General features: G+C 39.5%; 3 protein-coding genes across 5 annotated transcripts in view; 1 reads left to right on the plus strand and 2 right to left on the minus strand.

Annotated features, from left to right (window-relative positions):
- The window catches only part of LOC106523910 (mitochondrial folate transporter/carrier), a 9919-nt gene extending 6082 nt beyond the window's left edge, over positions 1–3837 (plus strand). Inside the window, exons 4-7 of the mRNA XM_014017486.1 lie at positions 429–583; positions 859–972; positions 1059–1204; positions 3171–3837. Of these exons, the coding sequence (XP_013872940.1) occupies positions 429–583; positions 859–972; positions 1059–1204; positions 3171–3294 (539 nt within the window). The 3' untranslated portion in view covers positions 3295–3837. The remainder of the gene's footprint in view (positions 1–428; positions 584–858; positions 973–1058; positions 1205–3170) is intronic.
- Positions 3838–3879: 42 nt separating this feature from the next.
- Positions 3880–11747, minus strand: LOC106523911 (collagen triple helix repeat-containing protein 1). Of its 3 annotated transcripts, XM_014017487.1 has the most exons (5): positions 11605–11742; positions 9584–9661; positions 6940–7158; positions 6646–6862; positions 3880–4342 (listed from the first exon to the last, which is right to left on the minus strand). In XM_014017487.1, exons 1-5 carry the CDS (start codon positions 11713–11715, stop codon positions 4200–4202), a joined length of 768 nt encoding a protein of 255 aa, XP_013872941.1. In that variant the 5' UTR covers positions 11716–11742; the 3' UTR covers positions 3880–4199. The 3 variants fall into 3 exon arrangements, with proteins under 3 accessions (XP_013872941.1, XP_013872943.1, XP_013872942.1); XM_014017489.1 differs by lacking the exon at positions 9584–9661 and having other exon boundaries at positions 11647–11747; XM_014017488.1 differs by lacking the exon at positions 9584–9661 and having other exon boundaries at positions 11605–11737.
- Positions 11748–16896: 5149 nt separating this feature from the next.
- The window catches only part of fzd6 (frizzled class receptor 6), a 25010-nt gene continuing 21644 nt past the window's right edge, over positions 16897–20262 (minus strand). Inside the window, exons 6-8 of the mRNA XM_014017490.1 lie at positions 19996–20144; positions 19528–19914; positions 16897–17549 (exon numbers count right to left, since the gene is read on the minus strand). Of these exons, the coding sequence (XP_013872944.1) occupies positions 17390–17549; positions 19528–19914; positions 19996–20144 (696 nt within the window). The 3' untranslated portion in view covers positions 16897–17389. The remainder of the gene's footprint in view (positions 17550–19527; positions 19915–19995; positions 20145–20262) is intronic.

Raw genomic sequence — 20262 nt, forward strand, 5'->3', positions numbered from 1 at the left:
ACTCAAAATCCACATTTTCAAAACAGTTAACGCAGAGGCCTAAACATTGACACAGTGGTCAAAATGACACATATTTGCAAAAGGCAACAACTGTGTCAAAACATTTAAAATATGGAACAAAAGCAAACTTTGCCTTCAAACAATTCAACTTTGACACAATGTATGAGCACCTCTAAACAATCAATACACAATAGGCAACAAAATACAGCACTCGTGTGTGTGTGTGTGTGTGTGTGTGTGTGTGTGTGTGTGTGAGTGAATCAGTGCACCATTATTTGTCATTGTAGCCTATGACTGTGCGTAGCATCCGTAGCATCTGAGAGGTTCCCAGTTCCTTCAAACAGGTCAAACCAGTCAATAAAAACTGTAACTGCTGTGAAACTATGTTCTGAGATTCATTGTGACTAATTCCTGCTTTTCCTTCGCAGGTATCCTGACACTTATTCTAACCAATCCGATCTGGGTCACTAAGACCCAGCTGGTTCTGCAGTACAGCCCTGACCAAACCAGTAAGCAGTACAAGGGGATGGTGGATGCTCTGGTTAAGATCTACCGCAGAGAGGGGGTTCCAGGACTTTACAGGGTGATACTTCAGTTTATTTAGACTTCCATATAATTAAATAATCCAGGTTATATTTGATTTATCAAATGCTAAAATAACTGTGGATAAGTTAAACTGCTGAGGCTATTTTAGTAACAATACTGCTCTGCTTTTTGTCTAAATTCTACTCATTGTAATAATTTAGCATGAGATCATCATTGGCCACTAGAGGGCATCACCAGCCCTTATAACGCCTGTAAGTGTACTTATGTGTTTTTGGGTGTTCAGAGAAGARCTGACTGAATTCTGTTTGAAAGGGTTTTGTTCCTGGTCTGTTTGGTACATCACATGGAGCTCTGCAATTCATGGCCTACGAAGAGCTTAAAAGAACCTACAGCAAATACAAGAATGTGCCCTTGGACACTAAGTTGGTGAGTAGAGCTCTAGAGCTCAGCGACAAACAAGTCAGTGGTCGGTTTTTCTGCTCTGCTCACCATTTGTCTGTGTTTGTAAGCAGAACGCTCTGGAATACATCACAATGGCAGYGTTATCCAAACTGTTTGCTGTGGCCACAACATACCCATACCAGGTGGTTCGAGTTCGCTTGCAAGATCAGCACAACAAATACAACGGAGTTATGGATGTCCTCAGGCGGACGTGGAGGTATGATGCTGAATAGGCCATGACTGAGGAATAAAGTGTGAACCAAGTTCAATAAAACAGTCTGACTTGACAAAGCCTAACTCTTCAATAAGAAATTACAGGCTATGGTAGTTTTGATGTTAACTTTGTTGAATTCCTAATATAAGCATCATTTGATGCTTCTTATGCTCAAAACACAAAAATCTAACAAAGTTATAGGGAAAACTGCACTCCCCAAGATTTCATTTATTACGGACAGCAGGTTGTAACCAATTAACTCAAAGTCAAGAATAAACAAACATTATTTATTATTCTGAACAAACTACCTGCTGCTGTTTAGGTCACAACACTAATATTTTAAACTTTTAACTTCATAATCTAAAGATTTATTTCAGTCCTAACTCTGTCCCATAATGTGCAAACAACTTAAATAATCAAATCAGTTATCTAATATTCTGTGTTGTGCAGAGGCACTAATAAATAATGTTTCTTAATAATCACTTAATGGACATTAAATCCAGACAAATAAAAAAAGTCTTTTGGACATTCTCAGCTTGTAACTGCAGATTCGTAGGGATGAGCAGTAGGGATGTGAGAGTTCACAAGAGCCAGCATGAGACACACAGGATTGGTCAAAAAAATGTTTCTAATTTATTTACAAAAAAAACAAACAAAAAAAAACTGCAGCTTTGGGCCTATAAAAGAGGTCAACATAAGATAACTTCAACTAAGATCCCAGCTTAGGAATTAAAGTAAAACTGACCTTCTTGACTAAGACATGAGAACTTATAAAGTGGCTGATCAGGCCATTCTGACACAGAGGGGGGAAAAAACAAAAACAAATTAGATTAGAAATACAACTACCAACAAAACTGATCAAAGTAATATTTACAATCTCAAAAATTAACTAATGGAAAACATGAGAAATGAAAGACAAGGTTTAACTTTTCCCAGTGTTGACATGCAACATGGAGTGGTCTAATGAAGCTGTGACTTCTAGATCTGCTGCAGCTGGCTCTGTTTACATGGAGTGGACACCTTCAGCAGCCTCCCCATAGGAACTGGTAACTCAAAGAAATATAAGTTAAATCATTGCAAATTAAAAAAAAACATTACAAAACTTGATAAAAAAGTTAACTAAATGTGTGCTCTTTAAATAATAATGCCAATATCAAATGATGCTAAAAGGTGAAATCAGAATACATAAATTGTCAATTATTTAACTTGAATTAATGAAATTTGTGTGCATTTACAACAAACAAAAACCCGTAAGATACCAAAAAATACTAAAATAATAACCAGAACCTTTGTTCATTGTGTGGCTGCAGGTGCTGCTGTCACAAGGGAATACAACACACGTCTGTTATGATACGATTTCAATGCAGTTCACAAGACTGCAGTTGAAACGATTTGCTATCCATCTACATCTAGCATATGATGACGATATGGATCAATGTTTTTGTTTGATGTAATTGAATCATACAACATTTAATTAATATATTGATGTGCATCAATGGTTTGTTAAAGCCCTAGTCCCCAAGCATTTTTTCCAGCTATTTATTGTGAATAAAAATAAACATTCTGACTGAATGAGAATATTTTTGTTTATGATTAAAATGGCTGAGCCCACATATTTATAAGGTTAAACTATTGAATTAAAATATATCCTTGAATAAACTGATTAAATTTGACAAATAAAATACCAACTACTGTGTTAAGCATTTAATCAACACCTAAATGTGGTGCACTGACTGACAAGATGATAAAGCTGTATTTTAAATAGTAATGTGATCCAGACGCAAACACCTGCTAGTGAATCTGAAATCTTGCTCTTTTGTTTTGTATTTATGTGTTGATGTCAAGACAAATAGTTTTAAGACTACAACAAAATCAAACAAACGGATCTCACGGCTTTGATATTTGTAGAGAAGAGAATAAATCTAGATTTTGAGTCCAGTTTGATTGATGCTCCTGACTTTCTGTGCAGGAACGAAGGAGCCGTCGGTTTCTACAAAGGCATCATTCCCAACTTGATCCGTGTCACCCCCGCCTGCTGCATCACCTTTGTGGTTTATGAGAACGTGTCCCGCTTCCTCCTGGGGACAAAATAAAACCTGCCACGGACTGCCAGCTCACGCTGACAACCTTGGAGCCGCGTGGAGACGAAGAGGACACAGTTCCTCACAGACTCTGTTTGTGGAGAAGTGCTGACGTGAGAGAAAAGTTTCCAAAGGAAGCAAAAAAAGCTACTGACAGTTGGATTATTTTTTTTTAATTTTATTTAAATTCTGAATTATTTGTGAAACATATTTGTGTTCGGACGCACAGATACAGGATGGAAGGGGCGGGGCGTAGGCTGCAGTAGTTAATGTTTACAATGTTTCTTGGCAGAAACAGCAAAACAAACCATTTAAAAATAGTTTTTCAACATTATGATGTTCTCAGGTCTCTTGTTGTGAGTTCAATATTAGTTTGTCTTTTAAATTTCTTTGTGAAATGCAACAATTGTTTTTTGTTTAAAATGCATTCATTTTAAAAAAAAATCTATGCTTTGCTCCAGACTCTAACTCCTTTTTAAAATATTTTAAATAAAATGCAAAGATGTATCATTTGATTGATAAATGTAAGCATATTAAATGCTTAGACTTGTTTAATTATGTGGTCTTTCTGAATCCCTACAACTTGACAAGTAGTTGTATCTTTCAAAAGAACAAACTTTATTGACAGTAACAGTATAAACATGACATGGAGTACATATAAACACTGTAAATGATGGCTATTAGCCACCAGCAGACTCAGCTACAGTACAGAGTATTTCTGGCAGACAGAACCACAGTTTGTATGGTTTTGTTTACAGGCCTGCCAGCTGAAACAGTATTTAAACAAAAAAAACATTCAAGTTACAATCAGTGACGCTGCGACGCCTCAGAGAGCTGACCTGATGATTTCAGAGGGCCAGATGACACAACTCCTGCTCTACAAAGACTGGAGACCTCCTTTCATGTAAGCCCGGCTCTTATTTAGGCAACTCCTCGATGATGATCCTGGAGACGGAGTTCCAGCCTGTAGACGCGTCGCCTCTGGGATAGTCGGAGCAGGTCCCCACCCACACGGCCACATCCACCAGGCCCGCTTTCACGCCCTCACACAAGCCTTCAACTGGGCGGGAGGAAACAAAGACATGGAGTTTTTGTACAATCTGTTAGTCTGTAAASCTGACTGAATAATTGTCTTTTTTTTACTCTATTCTTAAATCAAATTGACTCCAAAAGTTAATTCATTCTGAGATATTTTGCTAATTAACAGACATTAGCATAAAAGTCTAATAATGAATGGAGCCAGGATCTGTTTACAAAGGGTGTCGGTTCCATATGGTTCACATGTAGTGCTGATTGTTTCATCTCATTTCCAGTCTTCAGCTGCCCGCAGTAGTGTTGCGTTCACTGACMGTCTTCTCATCTCACTCACACACTGAGCACATTTCTGCATGGATTAGCTGCAGTCTGTTGTCTGGTTTTCTGTGAACTGGTGGAACTTTGGGATGTTGTAATCCAAAACACAAGTTAATGTGTTGAAGCTAAAAGCTGTCAAACTTCTAATATCTAATGATAAAACATGATGCTGCCAGGATCACATGTTTTATGACTGCAAATAGCAGCAGGACAGTGTTTCAGATTTTGTACATTATTGTGTTTTTTTTTTTATTGTTTCCAGTCTGTACTTTTTCTTGACCACCCAGTAGTCTGATTGCCTGTTTCTGTGCGTGTGTGTTTGCGGTTTCAGCGAAACATCTCACAAACCATTGAACAGATTTAAAAACATTTTAGAAACTACTTTTTTTTTGTAGTCAGGCTCATTCAAGATGGCCACTTCAACTAAGCAGACATAAAAACATGGCTGTGACTCAGTCTGTTTTATGTATGTCGAGCTACAGTTTGGCACCGCTGTAGCTGAGAGTCATCCTCAGCACATACTCTTGAGTGCTAACAGATAACGATAAGTCATCAGTACATGTTCCCATGCAATGATGACATTTGTGCTCTGCATTTGACCCATCACGTGTGAGATACACCCAAGAAGAGCTGCAGGGGTTAGACCAGAGCTGCCCAAAGTGGGGCCCGCGGGCCAAAACCGGTCCGCCATGTGATTTGGCTCACTAGCAGTTGTCCTGACTACTAGGTTGTATTATCCAGTTTTATGTAGAAAACTAGTCATTCCAACCACTGGTCCAACTATACAAGGAACTGTAGTGCAGATAGTCTTGACTCATGGTACTTTAATTTCTCTTTGCATTAGTCAATATTAAGATTAATCATAAAATACAATAATTACAACAGACATTTAGATTAGAAATAAACACACATCTAGATTTGCACACTTTATAAGATCACAAATACTAAAATTTTATAATTTATGAAAAGTCCCATGCGCATTTGCTGCCTGAGCATACGTCAGATTTTCAGCAATTTAAGAAGTATTTGTATTTCATGTATATTATTGTATTTGGCCCGGAGTCCCCAGATTGATTTTCGTTTTGGGCCTCTCAGGGAAAATGTTTGGTCACCCCTGGGTTCGACAATGAAACTGAAACACCTGGTTTTAGACCACAACATCCCTTTCAGACAGCTTCCTCTTGCGTCCACAGTTAATCTTGTAGGATGTGCTTCATCCTTCTTGGTGGTATGCTGACATTACCCCAATACTGTGGCTCTTGATACATCACAAAGACTTGCTGTCTTGGTCACAGATGCACCAACAATTTGTCCTGTTTTGAACTCTGGTATGTCACCCATAATGTGTGCATCACAATATTTTGAGCAAAACTGTGCTCTTCCCCTGCACCATCACACTCTGCTCTTACTGGTGCAATGTGCAGTTAATGAAGATTGGCCACCAGGCTGGTCCAATTTAGCCACGAAACCTCCCACACTAAAATGACAGGTGTTTCAGTTTTGTTGTCTAACCCTGTATATAAGTTATATAWGCACTTGGGGAGCTTGTGGACTAGGTGTCTTGCACAAGGACACCACAGCATGTGGGCTTGGTAGGGAATTGAACCTGTGACTTTCTGGTCACAAGACAACTGTCCAACCACCTCACCACAACCACTGCTTGGGGTCCTGCTAAACTGCATGACACTGCACATAGTTTGACTAAAGCCGCTACAACTTCACCCCCTCTCGTCATGATATGGTCTCAGTCTAAAACCGGCAGAGAATAAAGTTGATGTTGAGTGAATCTGGCTTCATCTATTGCATGTTACTGAGGAGTTCAGTTTGTGGAAGTGTACCGTATTTACGCTTTCTGTTTTTGTTTGCCTTGGCACAAGTTACATGTCATTAAAAAAGACTTCTCCTTCCACAATGTTAGACTGTTGTAGCGCAGACACATCGTCACTCTTCCACTGCTGTGCTCGGACCTTTGCAGTGTTTTCTATGATTTGCTTGTTCTGCTCATCCTACCTGAGGACGTTCTGTGGATGTTGATGGTCGAGTTGAGTTCTGGACTGCCCTGGTCCAAGTAGATGATGGACTCCACAGGCAGGGGTCCCGTGCACTCCGCGCCGTTGAAGGTGAAGTACCACCTCTGGCAGCAGGCGTTCTTGCACTTGAGCCGCAGGGAGCCRCTGAAGAGGACTCTGAGCGCGCTGTCTGAGCGCAGCTTGGTGAACGTGCAGTCCTGAGACACAGAGCGGGGTCAGCCRTGAGCAGGCGTGGAACGTGCATGTGCGTGTGTGGACATACGCAGATACCTACGGCCACTTTCCCCAGGTCGATGCCATAGTTCAGAGAGTTCCAGGCACACTGCTTGTAGYTGGGTTTCCACGGCTCCTCAAAGATCTCACTCACACATTCCCCCTTCTCGCCTTTGAGCCCGTCGCGGCCCGGAATACCCGGCGTCCCCGGGATGCCGTTGGCTCCTGGATTACCGTCTCTGCCCGGGGTGCCTGACGGGCCCTGCATGCAGCTGCCGTACTAACAAAGAAAACACAAAGAAAAATAAGGATGCTGACAACGCCACAGCTCAGTCTGTTATTGCCTGTCTGTGTGTGTGCTTGCTTGTGTGTCTGTTAGCAACAGATCTCATGAGCCAATGGACCGATTTTATCGAAACCTTCAAAAAGTAGTTATTGGATAAACACCTACAACTGATTAACTATTGGAGTCAATGGAGTTCAGCATGACTGCCACAACCAACCAACTTTACAAAATACATAAATGTCTATAAGTTTGTCAGTTTTAAAGACATCAAGCTAAAAATTGGTGTGGTAATAGTTGAGCATCATCCCCAGTACACATGCTAGGGCTAATAGATTGTGGGAGAGTCTGCCTAAAACATATGCCTTTGATTGTTGGAGTCGACCCTGTTTGTCTGTTAGCAGAGTATCTTATAAATCACTGAATGGATTTTGATCAAACTTTCAGAAAGTAGAAGCTGAAGCTGCTGCCCCCGCGACCCGACCCCGGATAGGCGGAAGAAAATGGATGGATGGATGGATGGATGGATGGATGGATGGATGGATGGGTGGATGGATGGATTTCAGAAAGTAACCAGTGGATGGATAAAGAACACTGATTACCTTTTTGATTCAACCCAATTCAAGATGGCCGCCATAAGCAACTGACCTTAGAAAACAGAAAAACAGCTGCAACTTGGTTTATTTTACACATTATRAGCTATTTTCTGGTGTGGTAGCAACTGAATGTCGGGCTACACATTACATAAAATATTTACTTAAAACTTTGTTACTAAATGTATGGAGGACCTGTTTGTCTGTTAGCAAAGTATTTCATGAACCACTGGACAGATTAAAATGAAATTTTCCTAAATTAATCTTTGGATGCAYGTCAACAAAATTATTATATGCTCTTAGTGCTAAAAGACCCCATGCACAATCCTATGATATAAGATGTTGCATGTTTGGGTTTTTCTTTTTCTTTTCTTTTTTTTACTATATTTTCTCCTTCTTTTCTCAACAATATGTTCCTGGTTTCAAACTCTGGCATGGATGAGCAGCAAACTGCATTTCAAGGAATGCTAGGCCTTTAACTATCAATGCTCTTGCTCCATATGAATTTATATTTGAAGCCACATGAAGCATCATTACACCTCCCTTACAGATCATGTAAATAAATACACCTGTGGGGTTCAGTTTGAATCTTAAAGCTGGATGAAAAGCTGCTGAACGGACAAACATGAAGCCGCAGAGTTAATAAATGACAGACTGTGTGTTAATGAGGGACTGAAGGCATAAATTAGTGGGTGTCTGGCCACACATGTCTCATAGTGATTCATTGTCCCGTTGAATTGGTTATTTTTAAACAGATGCTGCGTCTTCACTGAAGCTGACTCACACACAAACAGGCGGCGCGGCCAAACGCTGCCACATTCACATCCGCACACAATGGATGGGTCCAAACCGAGGTGAAGAATATGTTCCTTTGAACACGCTGGGACCGGGAGATTGCAGTGCACGGGGTATGCCAATGCTTTATTTTTAGCTGCAGACAGGTTTTAATTTTGGTTTCGGTGATTTGCAAGTCATGCCCTCAGCCGGGACGTCGGTTATAAACAGACACGTAAGAAGTGCGTCCCAAGACTTTAGCCAGAAGCCAAAAGCAGCTGATTATGGTTTTTTTTTTTTTTTTGGAGAGTTATTGCTGCCCTTTAGCTCAGCAGGACATGAGTAGTATGTGGCAGGAAGCAGGAGGGAAGAACAAAGAGCTTTTCTTCAAGTTTTAACATCTTGTCCTGACTTGAGTCTCGGGGCTAAAGACAAAAAAACCCACCTAATCTGGAAAATCACTTAAAAGTACTCTACTGTCAGCTGTTCCTGAACATAATGGTTGGGAGTCTGTTTGAGCCATTAAGATGAAGTAACCTGAAGGCACAAGACCTTACATCATCTCTATAGGAAACTGGGACGTCTGAGGGTTGACTGGTTGAGTGAACTGGAACAGAGCTGGAATGAGGGGAAAAGGATAAGAGACTCCGGTCCACCTTGACTTACTGGTGACCCAATGTGGAAAAGATGCACAAAACCTGGTGTRGAGTCAGCAAGGAAACGGTTCCAGATTTTATTAAGGCTTGAAAGGTTTTCAAAGCAAACCCATGAATGGAAACTCTGTCCACTTAACCACACAACTTAGTTTTCTATTAACTCCCAGAATGCTCCATTCTATAGTGAGGGTCCCTCAGCAGCACACAGTCCGTTACTGTAACTGCAGGCATAAAGGCTGCTTTCGGCCAGAAGCGCAGAGARATCTAYGGCTTTTCATGCATAAACCAACACCAAAGCAGGGGCCAGAAGCGTTCCTGGATCATGCAGAGCGTGTGGACATAAAGCTGATTCAAACCACCTCAGTAAAAGATGCAAAGGATGGAGAGTTTTCTGATTACCATGCTGTTCAAAGCAGAGGATCTTCCTTCACCGGAGTGTCTAGTGCAGTTGGGCTTTTCTGCATCATTTCCAGTGCACTAGATACAGACGGTGAGAAAATATGCTGTTCATTAGATGCTCCACATGTGGGCACAGTTGTGGAATAAAGAAGAGGAACTGCACAAGCTCAGTGGCTTTGAAAGTGGAGAAGGCAGAAGATTTCTGGGGGTGGGAGAAGGGGCACTGGTTCTAGTCCCAGCAAAATGATTCAAGAGATAAATGAGYCAAATTTGGGCCTTCACCCAAGAACTGAAAGTTGTATCGTTTTACACAAGTATGCTTTAATACTGAGCAAGTAAATCAGTGAGAAACAAAAAACATATTGGTATACTGTTTCCCTGGTTWTGATTTTTTTCATAAGTTTGTTATTTAATCAGTTATTTAAACATGAAAATGTTCAGCTCATTCAGTAGACAGCTGTTTTTTTATTTTTTTTTTTGTAACTTTTCTGTAAGCTTTTTCACAATATTTCACTTCATTTACATATATTCTTCCATAGAATTACACTGAGATCTATTAATTCTTTCAGAAACCTTGTTGGTTCTGCTTCTGCTGACTGATTTTTTTTCTTCTTCTTATGTGTTTTTAGATTTTAGCTAGTCTTGCTACTTTTAGCTTTTGGCTAACCTGCTATCTGTAGCTTTTAGCTACTGTTAAATTTAGGTATCCTCTTTCTACTTTTAAATTTTGCTCACCTTTTGCTTTCAGTTAAACTTTTGTTACTTTCCTCTTTTAACTAATATTTAGTTACATTTAGTTTTCAGCTATAGCCTTTTGTTACTTTTAGTTATCCTTTGACTACTTCTAATTTTAGCTACTTTTAGTTTATGGCAAGCCTMCTGCTATTTTAAGCTATTGTTCTGCTTCTGTTAAGCAAGCCTTTTGCTACATTGTGCTGCTTTTAGCTTGTGGCGAGTCTAATTTTCTACCAGCCTTTTGTTATTTTTAGCTTTTACTTCTTAAGCTTTTAGATGGTCTTTTGTTCCRTTAACTTTAGCTGTAATTTTGTAATTTTTAGCTACTATTGTTTTATAACTTTTTCAACCTTCTGCTACATTTAGCCAACTTTTTATTTCTTTAAGCTGGTATTTTGATACTTTTTATGGAAGCCCATTTCCGCCACCCTGATAAAAAAATAAAACGTATCTCATAATTATGACTTAGCTATCTCATTATTATGAGAAACTATCTCATAATTATGAGATAGTTTCTCATATGAGATAGTTTCTCATAATAATGAGATAGCTAAGTCATAATTATGAGATAGAATCTTATAATAATGAGATTGCTAAGTCATAATTATGAGATAGCTAAGTCATAATTATGAGATAGCTAAGTCATAATTATGAGATACAAGTTTTATTTATTTTTTTTATCAGGGTGGCGGAAATGGGCTTCCATAACTTTTAGTTTTCAGCGTCTGTTCTGCTATTTTCAGCTTTAGCCTGTTGTGACCTAACTCAGCTTCAGCTTCCTCAGTGTTCACACAGCCACACACACAGCAGTTAGCAGAAAATGTTACTTCTTTAGTTATTATTAGCTGTCAGAAACAATCTGTCACAGTCTTATATTTAACTGGAAAAAAACATGAACACAACAAAGACAGACAGAAGGTATGTATGAGCCAGACCCAACTTCCTGTTTGGATATATTTTTTTTTTTTTTTTTTTTTTTTTTGTCCACTCAGTCTGCTGGAGAGCTGCCAAACCTGGACCCTGAGAAACAGCTGTAAATAAAGACTGCAGGACAGTAAAGGCTTCATGCTGTGCAGATGGACATTATATTTYTACATCAGTAATACTATCAAAACAATAAAATAAATACATTCCCATTTTCTTTGGACTGGTTAATATGAAGATACAAAATAAAAAAAGTGATGAATGTTTTTTAAGGTCACTGAGTGCAGGACTTTTTTTTTTTTCATTAAAAATAAACTCCTCTCCACGTCTGAAAAGTTTTTCCCACAGATCTGATCTCTTACCTTGTCGGCATCAGGATCCTTTCGGTATCCTCTGTTTCTCACCTTTTCCACTCCATACAGAGGGACGGCCAAAAAGACCAGAACCAGCAGGCGGGCTGAGAGGGAACACATCCTTAACGGAGGACAGACTGAGGACTGAGGAGCGTCTCTGAGGCGACTGGCTGACTCCTGCAGTCCAGAGGAGGGCAGGACCAGCAGAAAGCAGCCAGTCACCTTCCAGAAACTCAAGAATGCTTCTCTGTGTGATGTGTGGGGSTTCATGTACCACTCAGACTGAAAGAAAGGGTCATTTCAGGCATTTTAAAGTGAGGCTCTCTGTATGAACAAACAGTATCTGACCTGTAGCAGATACCTCAGTTTAGGGAGATAGGGAGACAGACTAACAAGTTAATGGCTTGTCAGAACATTGCCATGTTTTTTTGTCTCGCAGGGAAAGGTTTGGTTTTATTGAAAAGTATTTCTGTATCTATACTTAGCACAAAAGTAAGTAAATTTATGTTTGGTAGATTACTATTTGTTGTAACAATGCTAAATCTTATAGCAGCACCTGATCAGCAGCGGCTGGGAGTACCAGAAGCTCAAAACAAGAGTCAATAGTAACAACGTAAGCTGTTTGACAGAGAAGAATTTGCAAATTTGTGCACAACTCACATATTCAGCCCTCATCCCACTAATGCATGYTCCTTACAAATGTGGCACCATTTAAAAGAGGAAGTAACAGACTTTATCACTGCATGAGATTTATTGCCAAGAAGTAAGAAATATACCAAACACAAATGTACTTTTTGTGCTTAGTTTATATTCTTTTTATTTTTGTATACTCTTATCAGCTTGTTATGAATACTGCCTCCAAGGTTCAACCTGTTCAAAATTAATAAAAGACAAACAAAAAAATTATGTGTAAAGGTTATAASTCATTTAGAAGGCTTCTTCATAAAACAATTCTGTGAACTTGGACCATCGGCCAGTCATGAACCACAGATGGAGCTGACCACACCCCTCGCAGATGTGAGCTTTCACAACCAAAAGATGTGGAACTAAGCTGTGTTGATACTGGAGCGCAGTGCATTCAATGTGTGATGAACATCTGCCTCATGTTGTTTTCAAAACATCAGTTTAGTGATTCTCTTTGTGGTTGTGATGGTCGCAAATCAACTCGTTTTGAAGCTGTCTCTTTAAATCCACACCTGCTCTGCTCCAGCTTCCAGAGCGGTCCATTCCAGTTTGACAGAGCGGTTTGTGACTATATAGCTACACAGAAACTTATTTACAAATGAAATGAATTAAAAGATGTGAACACGCATCGACTTGTCCATCTAGCCTTACATGTTGGAGCTAGAGTCTGCAGAGGAGAATGAAGACCACCAAATTGCARWTGATAAAACCAGACCTTATTCTGTTGCAAATACTTTAATGTAATAGTTCAGAAAACATAGAAGGTAGAGAAAACTGAACGTACCGAGAAACATGACCCAAACAGAATATAAAGATATCTAAACATCACCTGGACAGACTGAATTCATTCTTTCTGCCTAGTCCAAGCACACAACAAAATGTTTTTAACAACTAAAAGTGGATCGATGTGTTCCCCTTAATTCTGACCCACTGAATGAGTGAAGAGCTTATGAGTGCAGCCAAGAACAAAACAGACTGCTGCTGTTTTAAATCATCTCATCAGAAATTTTACAGCACTTCATGCAAACACTAATTTATAAATGGTATTGCTGAAATACAGTATTATAAGGTATTTCCAAAGTAGTATTATGCTGTTTTCTAACAGCTCCTGTCTTCCAAATCCTGCAGGTTTATTCTAACGCTAACCGTCAAACTTTTACTACTTTCAATTTTGCACTAAATTTGTGCCAGATGTGACCCCTGGATGGCCCGGAAAGGCTAAATGTAGCTACTACTGGAACTATTTACTCTGATCAAAACCTGGAGTTTCATGTAAACGATGTAATAGAAAGCTATATACAGTATGTATGTTTATATATATATATATATATATATATATATATATATATATATATACATATATATATATATATATATATATATATACTGTATATATAAAGTGAACCTCCATGTATTTTTTAGCTCATCAGCCCGTTCTTTTTGCTAAACTGAAGCTGTATAGAGCTACAACAAACAGAATATCAATTATTCACAACTTTTCCACAAATCCCCACTTCAAAATGGCAGAACTGAATAAATGTGACAGACACATAAATTTAGAAATTCACTGTTTTATTTAAAAACATTTTTAACAAAGTAAGACAGCACAGTTGAGAAGAATATTGTATAAAAACACTTGAAAAACTAAGTCATTTTAAACATCTTAAACTTTCTTCTACATGACAGAACAAAAAAATACAAATTCCCTTTGAGCTTGTGTTACTGAACATTTCTTGTGTCTCACAGATCCAGAAACTAAAGTGGAACAATCAGTCCTCTTTGCAGCTTTTTAAATACAACAGCAGGATATGATTTTAAATTAATCACACAAATTATTCAGGAAGAACAATTTATACTCCTCACATCTATAATTCCTTGTGCTTTTATTCAGGCTGACTTAATAATTAGTAGTTCAATTAGTGGACCCTAAAGACAAAAAGATCAACGTCCACCACTTGATTTATTGTTCCTCAGTTTGAATCTAAGTACAAACTTACAGCATTTCACATCAGTAGTCATTCTTCAAAGATTCCTAAAACTGAATATTAAAAAGAAGCACTTTAAACCCAGTTGGTGCGTCGTTAAAGAGATGGACTGGAGACCTGTCCAGGGTGTCCCCCTGCAGGAGACTGGAACCAGCTCCCCCGGACCCGGAAGGGAAAAGCAGATAAAACACGAGTGGTTGGACGTCTTTGGAGACATTTGTGCACAAACACATAAGAAAATATCAACAATAAAAGACTTAAAGCAGGTAGTGTAAATATATGTAAAATGTCTAACCATAGCTCAGATGTTTGGGTTGAAATTTAGTTTAATAATAATCAGACAGACAAGCTGGCGGCTAGTCTGAGCCTGGAGCAAAGTGGATCGCTGACATCTGAAAACAACGTGTTTTATGATTTTTGTGTTCATCTTTTTCATTTCCCTGTGTTTATTTGTGCATCTTTCAAATGTCAGCTCCTCAGGTTTTATTCTAGCCATGCCCACATTTCTCGGTCTCAGCTGCAGCCTCCCACTGAGATTGGTTTACACTTCAATAGGATGTGAGACGGTGGATCAGGGGAAAAATGATCATTATCTCTCCCTCTGCCCTCCACATGTAGCACAGCTTACAGCTAAGCACAGAAACAACAGTGACAGCAGGATAGTTTGCTTCACATGAACAAACACGCCCACAAAGTTCAGAGCAATCACAGACTGAGAGCTGCAAGGACAGAGGTCTGACTGGGAGCAATGCACACGATGGCTAACCGAGGAAAGTTATGCATTTTTTTTGTCACTCAGCAGTGGGAGTAAGACATGCCACTTGAACTAAAACTCAATCTTTAACCCTGACTWTAAACACTGAGTCCTGCTATCAGTGTGCTTCTACAGCCAGTTATGTTTCCTCCTTAGYGTACCTCCTTGACTGTTTCCTGCCTCGACAACCTTTTAGTAATAAATCAGTTTTCCTTTTTACCTTCAAGCCTCTGTGTTTGTCTGCAGCCAAACACTGCTAATAATGACACTCTAATATTTCACTGTAGTTTATACAAACTCTTTTATAAACCCTTACATCACCATCAGTTTCACACGTTTCATTTTACATCAAATTTGATGAATTTTATGATCACAAACAGCAGCTAGCTGTATCAGTTCCAGCATGTTTCTGCCAGGAAGAAGTTATTTAAAACTAAAGCAGAATTCACATGAACCTTTTTTTAGTTTTATTCTGACAGCAAACCATTATAAAAATAAACTGGCCCTGCAAAGACTAGCTGCTTGCTCGTCAATCTGATCAGAATTTTTTTCTGATCAGCTTCTCCAAACTCATGCAATTCAAAGGACGAAATGCAACAGGTAAGATATTATTTGTTCAGATCCACATTATTCCTTTAACRACAGTTTTTTAAAAGCTAAAAAAGTGGTGCCTCGTGTGCATAAAAACCTAAAGTGTGAAGATAAAGCTTCTGTTCAGCACAAAGAAGAAATCATACAGATACAGTTTACCTTTGGGATCATGACCCAACAGCCACTGTCAGTGTTCTGACTAATACAGTGAAAACCTTAAACTCTATAATAAAAGAATATTTACATAAATAAAGCATTTGTTCATCAACAAACACTATAAATCATTCAGCTAACATTTAGAAAACACTTGATCTAAAGCAGCCTGTAATAAGAACTGAGCATTAGTGGTTTGGTTGGGAATCAGCTGTGTTCAACATTCAGACTAAAAGCTCAGTAAAGCTGGAAATCACAGCTTTCAAACAAACTAACTAAATAATGTAACAATACCAGAACCTCCAGGCTATGGTCCACAGACTCAGGTCCAACRAGGCACAATGCTAACACCAGATGTTTGTGGAATTTTGCAGGTAATAAACATTTTAGTGACGTGAATACAGAAAGCAGCATAATCGAACTGAATGTGTCATGGATGGATGGATGGATGGATGGATGGATGGATGGATGGATGGATGGATGGATGGATGGGTAGCAGAAACCATGGAGTATAACTTGTTTTTACTCTAACATCCACTATTGACTTGGTTAACTGTTTTCACCTTTGATCTTACATCCTGCAAAGGACTCACGAACTGGAGATAAATAAAATTAAATGAGAAGTTGACCCTTTCATGTTACAAAGAGACAGACTCTGATTTCATTTATCACCTCCCTGCAAACAAAGGAGCCCGTCTGTTACTTCAAAGAACATCTAAATGAACCAGACTCTGCATACACGTCAACTTGTACGGATTGTCCGTAAGTTATAAGGATTTTACATCATTTTGCAGGTATACGGACGTATCTTACAATCTTCCGGATTTTTTCAAAACCTAATTTTCAAATTTATCTAACCTGTCAGAGCCTGTAGGATGATTAAAAAAACAATAAATAACATCAAATAGCCATCTACCAACCTTTTCTGCCGCTAGAAATAAATTGTTCCGCTCTACTTTCCTCCTGCTTCGCAGCAGGCGCTTTCATCTCCGCGRCCATTCAACTAGAAGTTACTGTGTGTTTTGGAGAGCGAGTTATGTCAYGTCACAGTTCTCAACCAATCACGAGCTTAGCTCAAGACAAAGAGTTAGTTGAAACTTAGGTTCTTCCTCATAAAGTCTGTTTTCATTAGTATTAATTTTAGGAAGTTTCCATTTATTTTGCTAGCACAGAAAGGTGATTTTAGCGTGTTAGTGGTTCATTAGAATGTACAGGAGAATCGTCCAYAAGTAGGAGCCATCTTGWGTAAGCCGACGTCACATATCAATCTGTGAAAATAATAYGGTCTCAATTTGTGCTTTTGCCTGTATTTTCCTCTGAACCTCATTTTAATAATACACGGATGTACTCCAAATGYGATTGCTTTTTGCCTGCGTGTTTTATCGTGTTCTGCATCGGAAAACTGCAAGAATCTCATTCCTTCACTGTTTTAAGACTGAGTTCTAAAATATAAAAAGGTTTTGCTAGCGTTAACCAGAATCAAACCCGGTGGTGCTCCGTTCATAATTAAACGAATTAATCATAAAGAGTTATGATTAATTTTAGCGTTAATTAACTCATTCCTACAGATGGATGGATGAATGGATGAATGAATGAATGAATGGAGGAAGCAGGAAGGTTGCAGAGGTCAGATATCCTTTGGGTCCTTGCTCTCCTCAGACACCTGGTGGACCGTGTGGTGGGCAGTGTCCTGGATGATGCAGGTGTGTGAGAGGTTTAAAGCTGGATGCTGCTGGGGTCCGACSGTAACTTGTCGGACTTCCGACAGCTCGCTCATCGGAGTCAATCTAAAAACAGACAGGACACACGGCAGATTAATCATGGGGATTGAAAGAATCAATATCTACAGTCTACGGCTGCAAGACCGAGGGCACCTGTTCTCCTATGTTTGTTATGTTCTGTCTTCTTGTGAATGGGTGTTCTGAACTGTAATTTCATTGTGCTCTGTATAATGACAACAAAACACACTGACTTAATTTTTTGCGGGGTAGGTGGGGGGTTCTGGGTTGCCTGGATCTTCTTGGAGGTGTCAGCTCCAAAGAGAGTTCTGCACCCTCAGAAGGGTCCTCTTGGTGTTCCCTCACTGACATAAGGGGTAAAAGCAGCTCCTCGACTTCTTTTCATGCAAGCAGTTTGTAAGTCAAAACTGTATTTGTCCAGAGGGCCAGTCGAGGTCACCAGCTGGATCTTAGCCAAGTCAAATAGATGGAAGTGGAGCTCAGGATCTGCCTGCACCAACGGCAGGAGAAATCACTGGGTGAGTTTTAATTCATCCTGAAAATTGATCAAAGGAGTCAGGGATCCTCACAGTTACTGCAATTACAAACTGAACTGCTTTCATTTATTTTACAGACAAACTGKACTGACAATAAAACAGCAATAATCCGGAATGGATTAGAAAATTTCCTCTCAAATAACAAAGCCAAATCTTAACAACAAAACACTTAAGATTTAGTAAATTAAAATGCCAAGAGCCAAGATGTGAGMAAACATAACACCAAAGATTAATATTTTTCATAATTAGATAAACTAAATAAAGGATTAAAGTGCAAGATTTAAATTTCAGCTGGACACAGAATATCTACTAGATATGAAGACTTCAGATGTAAGTGGAGAAATTAGGTTGCTCATTTGTAAGAAAAATGTTTCATAGACAGGTGCAGCTATTTCTTCATTATTTACTAGTTATTTACAGACTGAACTCATTGTCATTTGAATCTGACATGCTGTAAAGTTAGCTCTCTGCAGGCGCAACAAGGGTCATGAAGACATCACAGCACAGAGCTGGARGGTTTGAAGAGGCTAAATTACATGGTCTAGAACAAACAAAATGCACCCATGGGTCAAAAAAGTAAAGCTAGGAGGAAACAAAACATGATTGTAGACACAATACTCTTTAAAAGGTGAAATTAAAGCGTAACTAAACCACAAGTCAACTTTTTTTGTAGATAAGTTATCTAAAGTGGGCCTTGAGGATTCCTTATTTCTGTGCAAATTAGGACATTTGTGGGTAAATTTGATTAATTTTGCAAAATTTKGTCTAAAACCATCTCAGTGCTGCCCTCTGTGGGTTGAACTGTGGCTAYTGCAGTTGAATTTTCCTATTTGTTAAAACGGTATAGCATGGTACATGTTTACATCACAGCTCCCATGTTTGAGTATAAAAGGCCCCTCCAATAATTTCATGGCATGTACCGGTAGTTATTTTATTTAAATAACACCAGATCACACCAAGAGCAATTTCTGCAGTCGCTCCTCCACATCCACCTCTCTTATGAAACACCAAACTGGGGGTGCGGTTTATATCACCAGTGCTGACACACAGTCATGTATCTTTTTTCTTCTTTGGCCTACCTCCACAAGACCTATTCCCTAGGGGAAACACTGGTGAGTTTGCGTGTACGTCATGAAAGCTAAATGAAAATCTTGTTTGAAGATAAAGAGGGACACCCTGCTCTCATGGCGTGTGGCAGCTTGTCACACCCTGGAACCACAAATGAAAAGAGTCTAGACCGAAAACGCCTTGTGTGCCGTGATGGCAGATCCAGAAGACGCTGCCCTTTGTTGAACTACATCTAAGCTCTTAAAAACACTCGAGGATTCTGAGGTCAATGCTGAGTTTGCACTATAAGCTCATACTGATAATACATAACAGCTAAATCCAGTAAATTACAAGWGTTTTTGGAGATATTTTTAAACATGGCTATATTTTGGATGTGCTTTTGTAAAACACGGACACACAAACCAGCTTCATGCTCATCTTACCTCCCATCTGGAACTCGGTTGATGCTTTCTGATTGGCTGCTGACTTTGCTGGAGCTCCCTCCTTTGCTGCGTCTCTCTCCCCCCTCCCTCTCCCGTTCTTTCTCCCCTCTCCTGGAGCTTCGGCTGGAGGTGCCTCGGTCCAGCTGCTCTCTAGCCAGGGYGTCAGACAGCGAGCCTTGGGTGTTGCCCACAGCAGACACGCCCTGACTGGTGATGATGCCCACACCAGTTGGAACAATGCCGGTGCTCGTGCCCATAGACTTAGAGATGACTTTGAGCTTGTGGGAGCTGGACTTGTAGTGCTTCTTCTTGTGCTGGACTCGGCTGTTGTGCTTCAGGAARAACTCACAGGACTCCTGCAGCACCCGGCGGCTCTCGCTGATGGGACTAAGGGTGGCAGGACAGGACAGTTAATGGATTCGTGTTTCAACTTCAACAATTACAAGGTGGTAAAAGATGTATTCTTACTCTTTCTTGTGGGTTCTGTTGAAGAAGTAGGCCCACTCAGAACASGTCTTTTTGCTGCTGACCCAGAACACTGCAGATATTCCAACCACCAGAGTCATCAAGTATTTTACAAGAAACAGTGAGAGGTCAGGACGCTGGAGCTCAACAGCCTGGAACACAAGACACAGGTCCAAATGGTAAAAAGATCCTTGTGGCTTAAAGCAAGTATGTTAAAGGGCCTATATTATGTGTTTCTCAGGCATATATTTAAATAGTATACCATAATAA

Source organism: Austrofundulus limnaeus, unplaced genomic scaffold (genome assembly GCF_001266775.1).
Source record: "Austrofundulus limnaeus strain Quisiro unplaced genomic scaffold, Austrofundulus_limnaeus-1.0 Scaffold170, whole genome shotgun sequence".
NCBI lineage: Eukaryota > Metazoa > Chordata > Actinopteri > Cyprinodontiformes > Rivulidae > Austrofundulus > Austrofundulus limnaeus.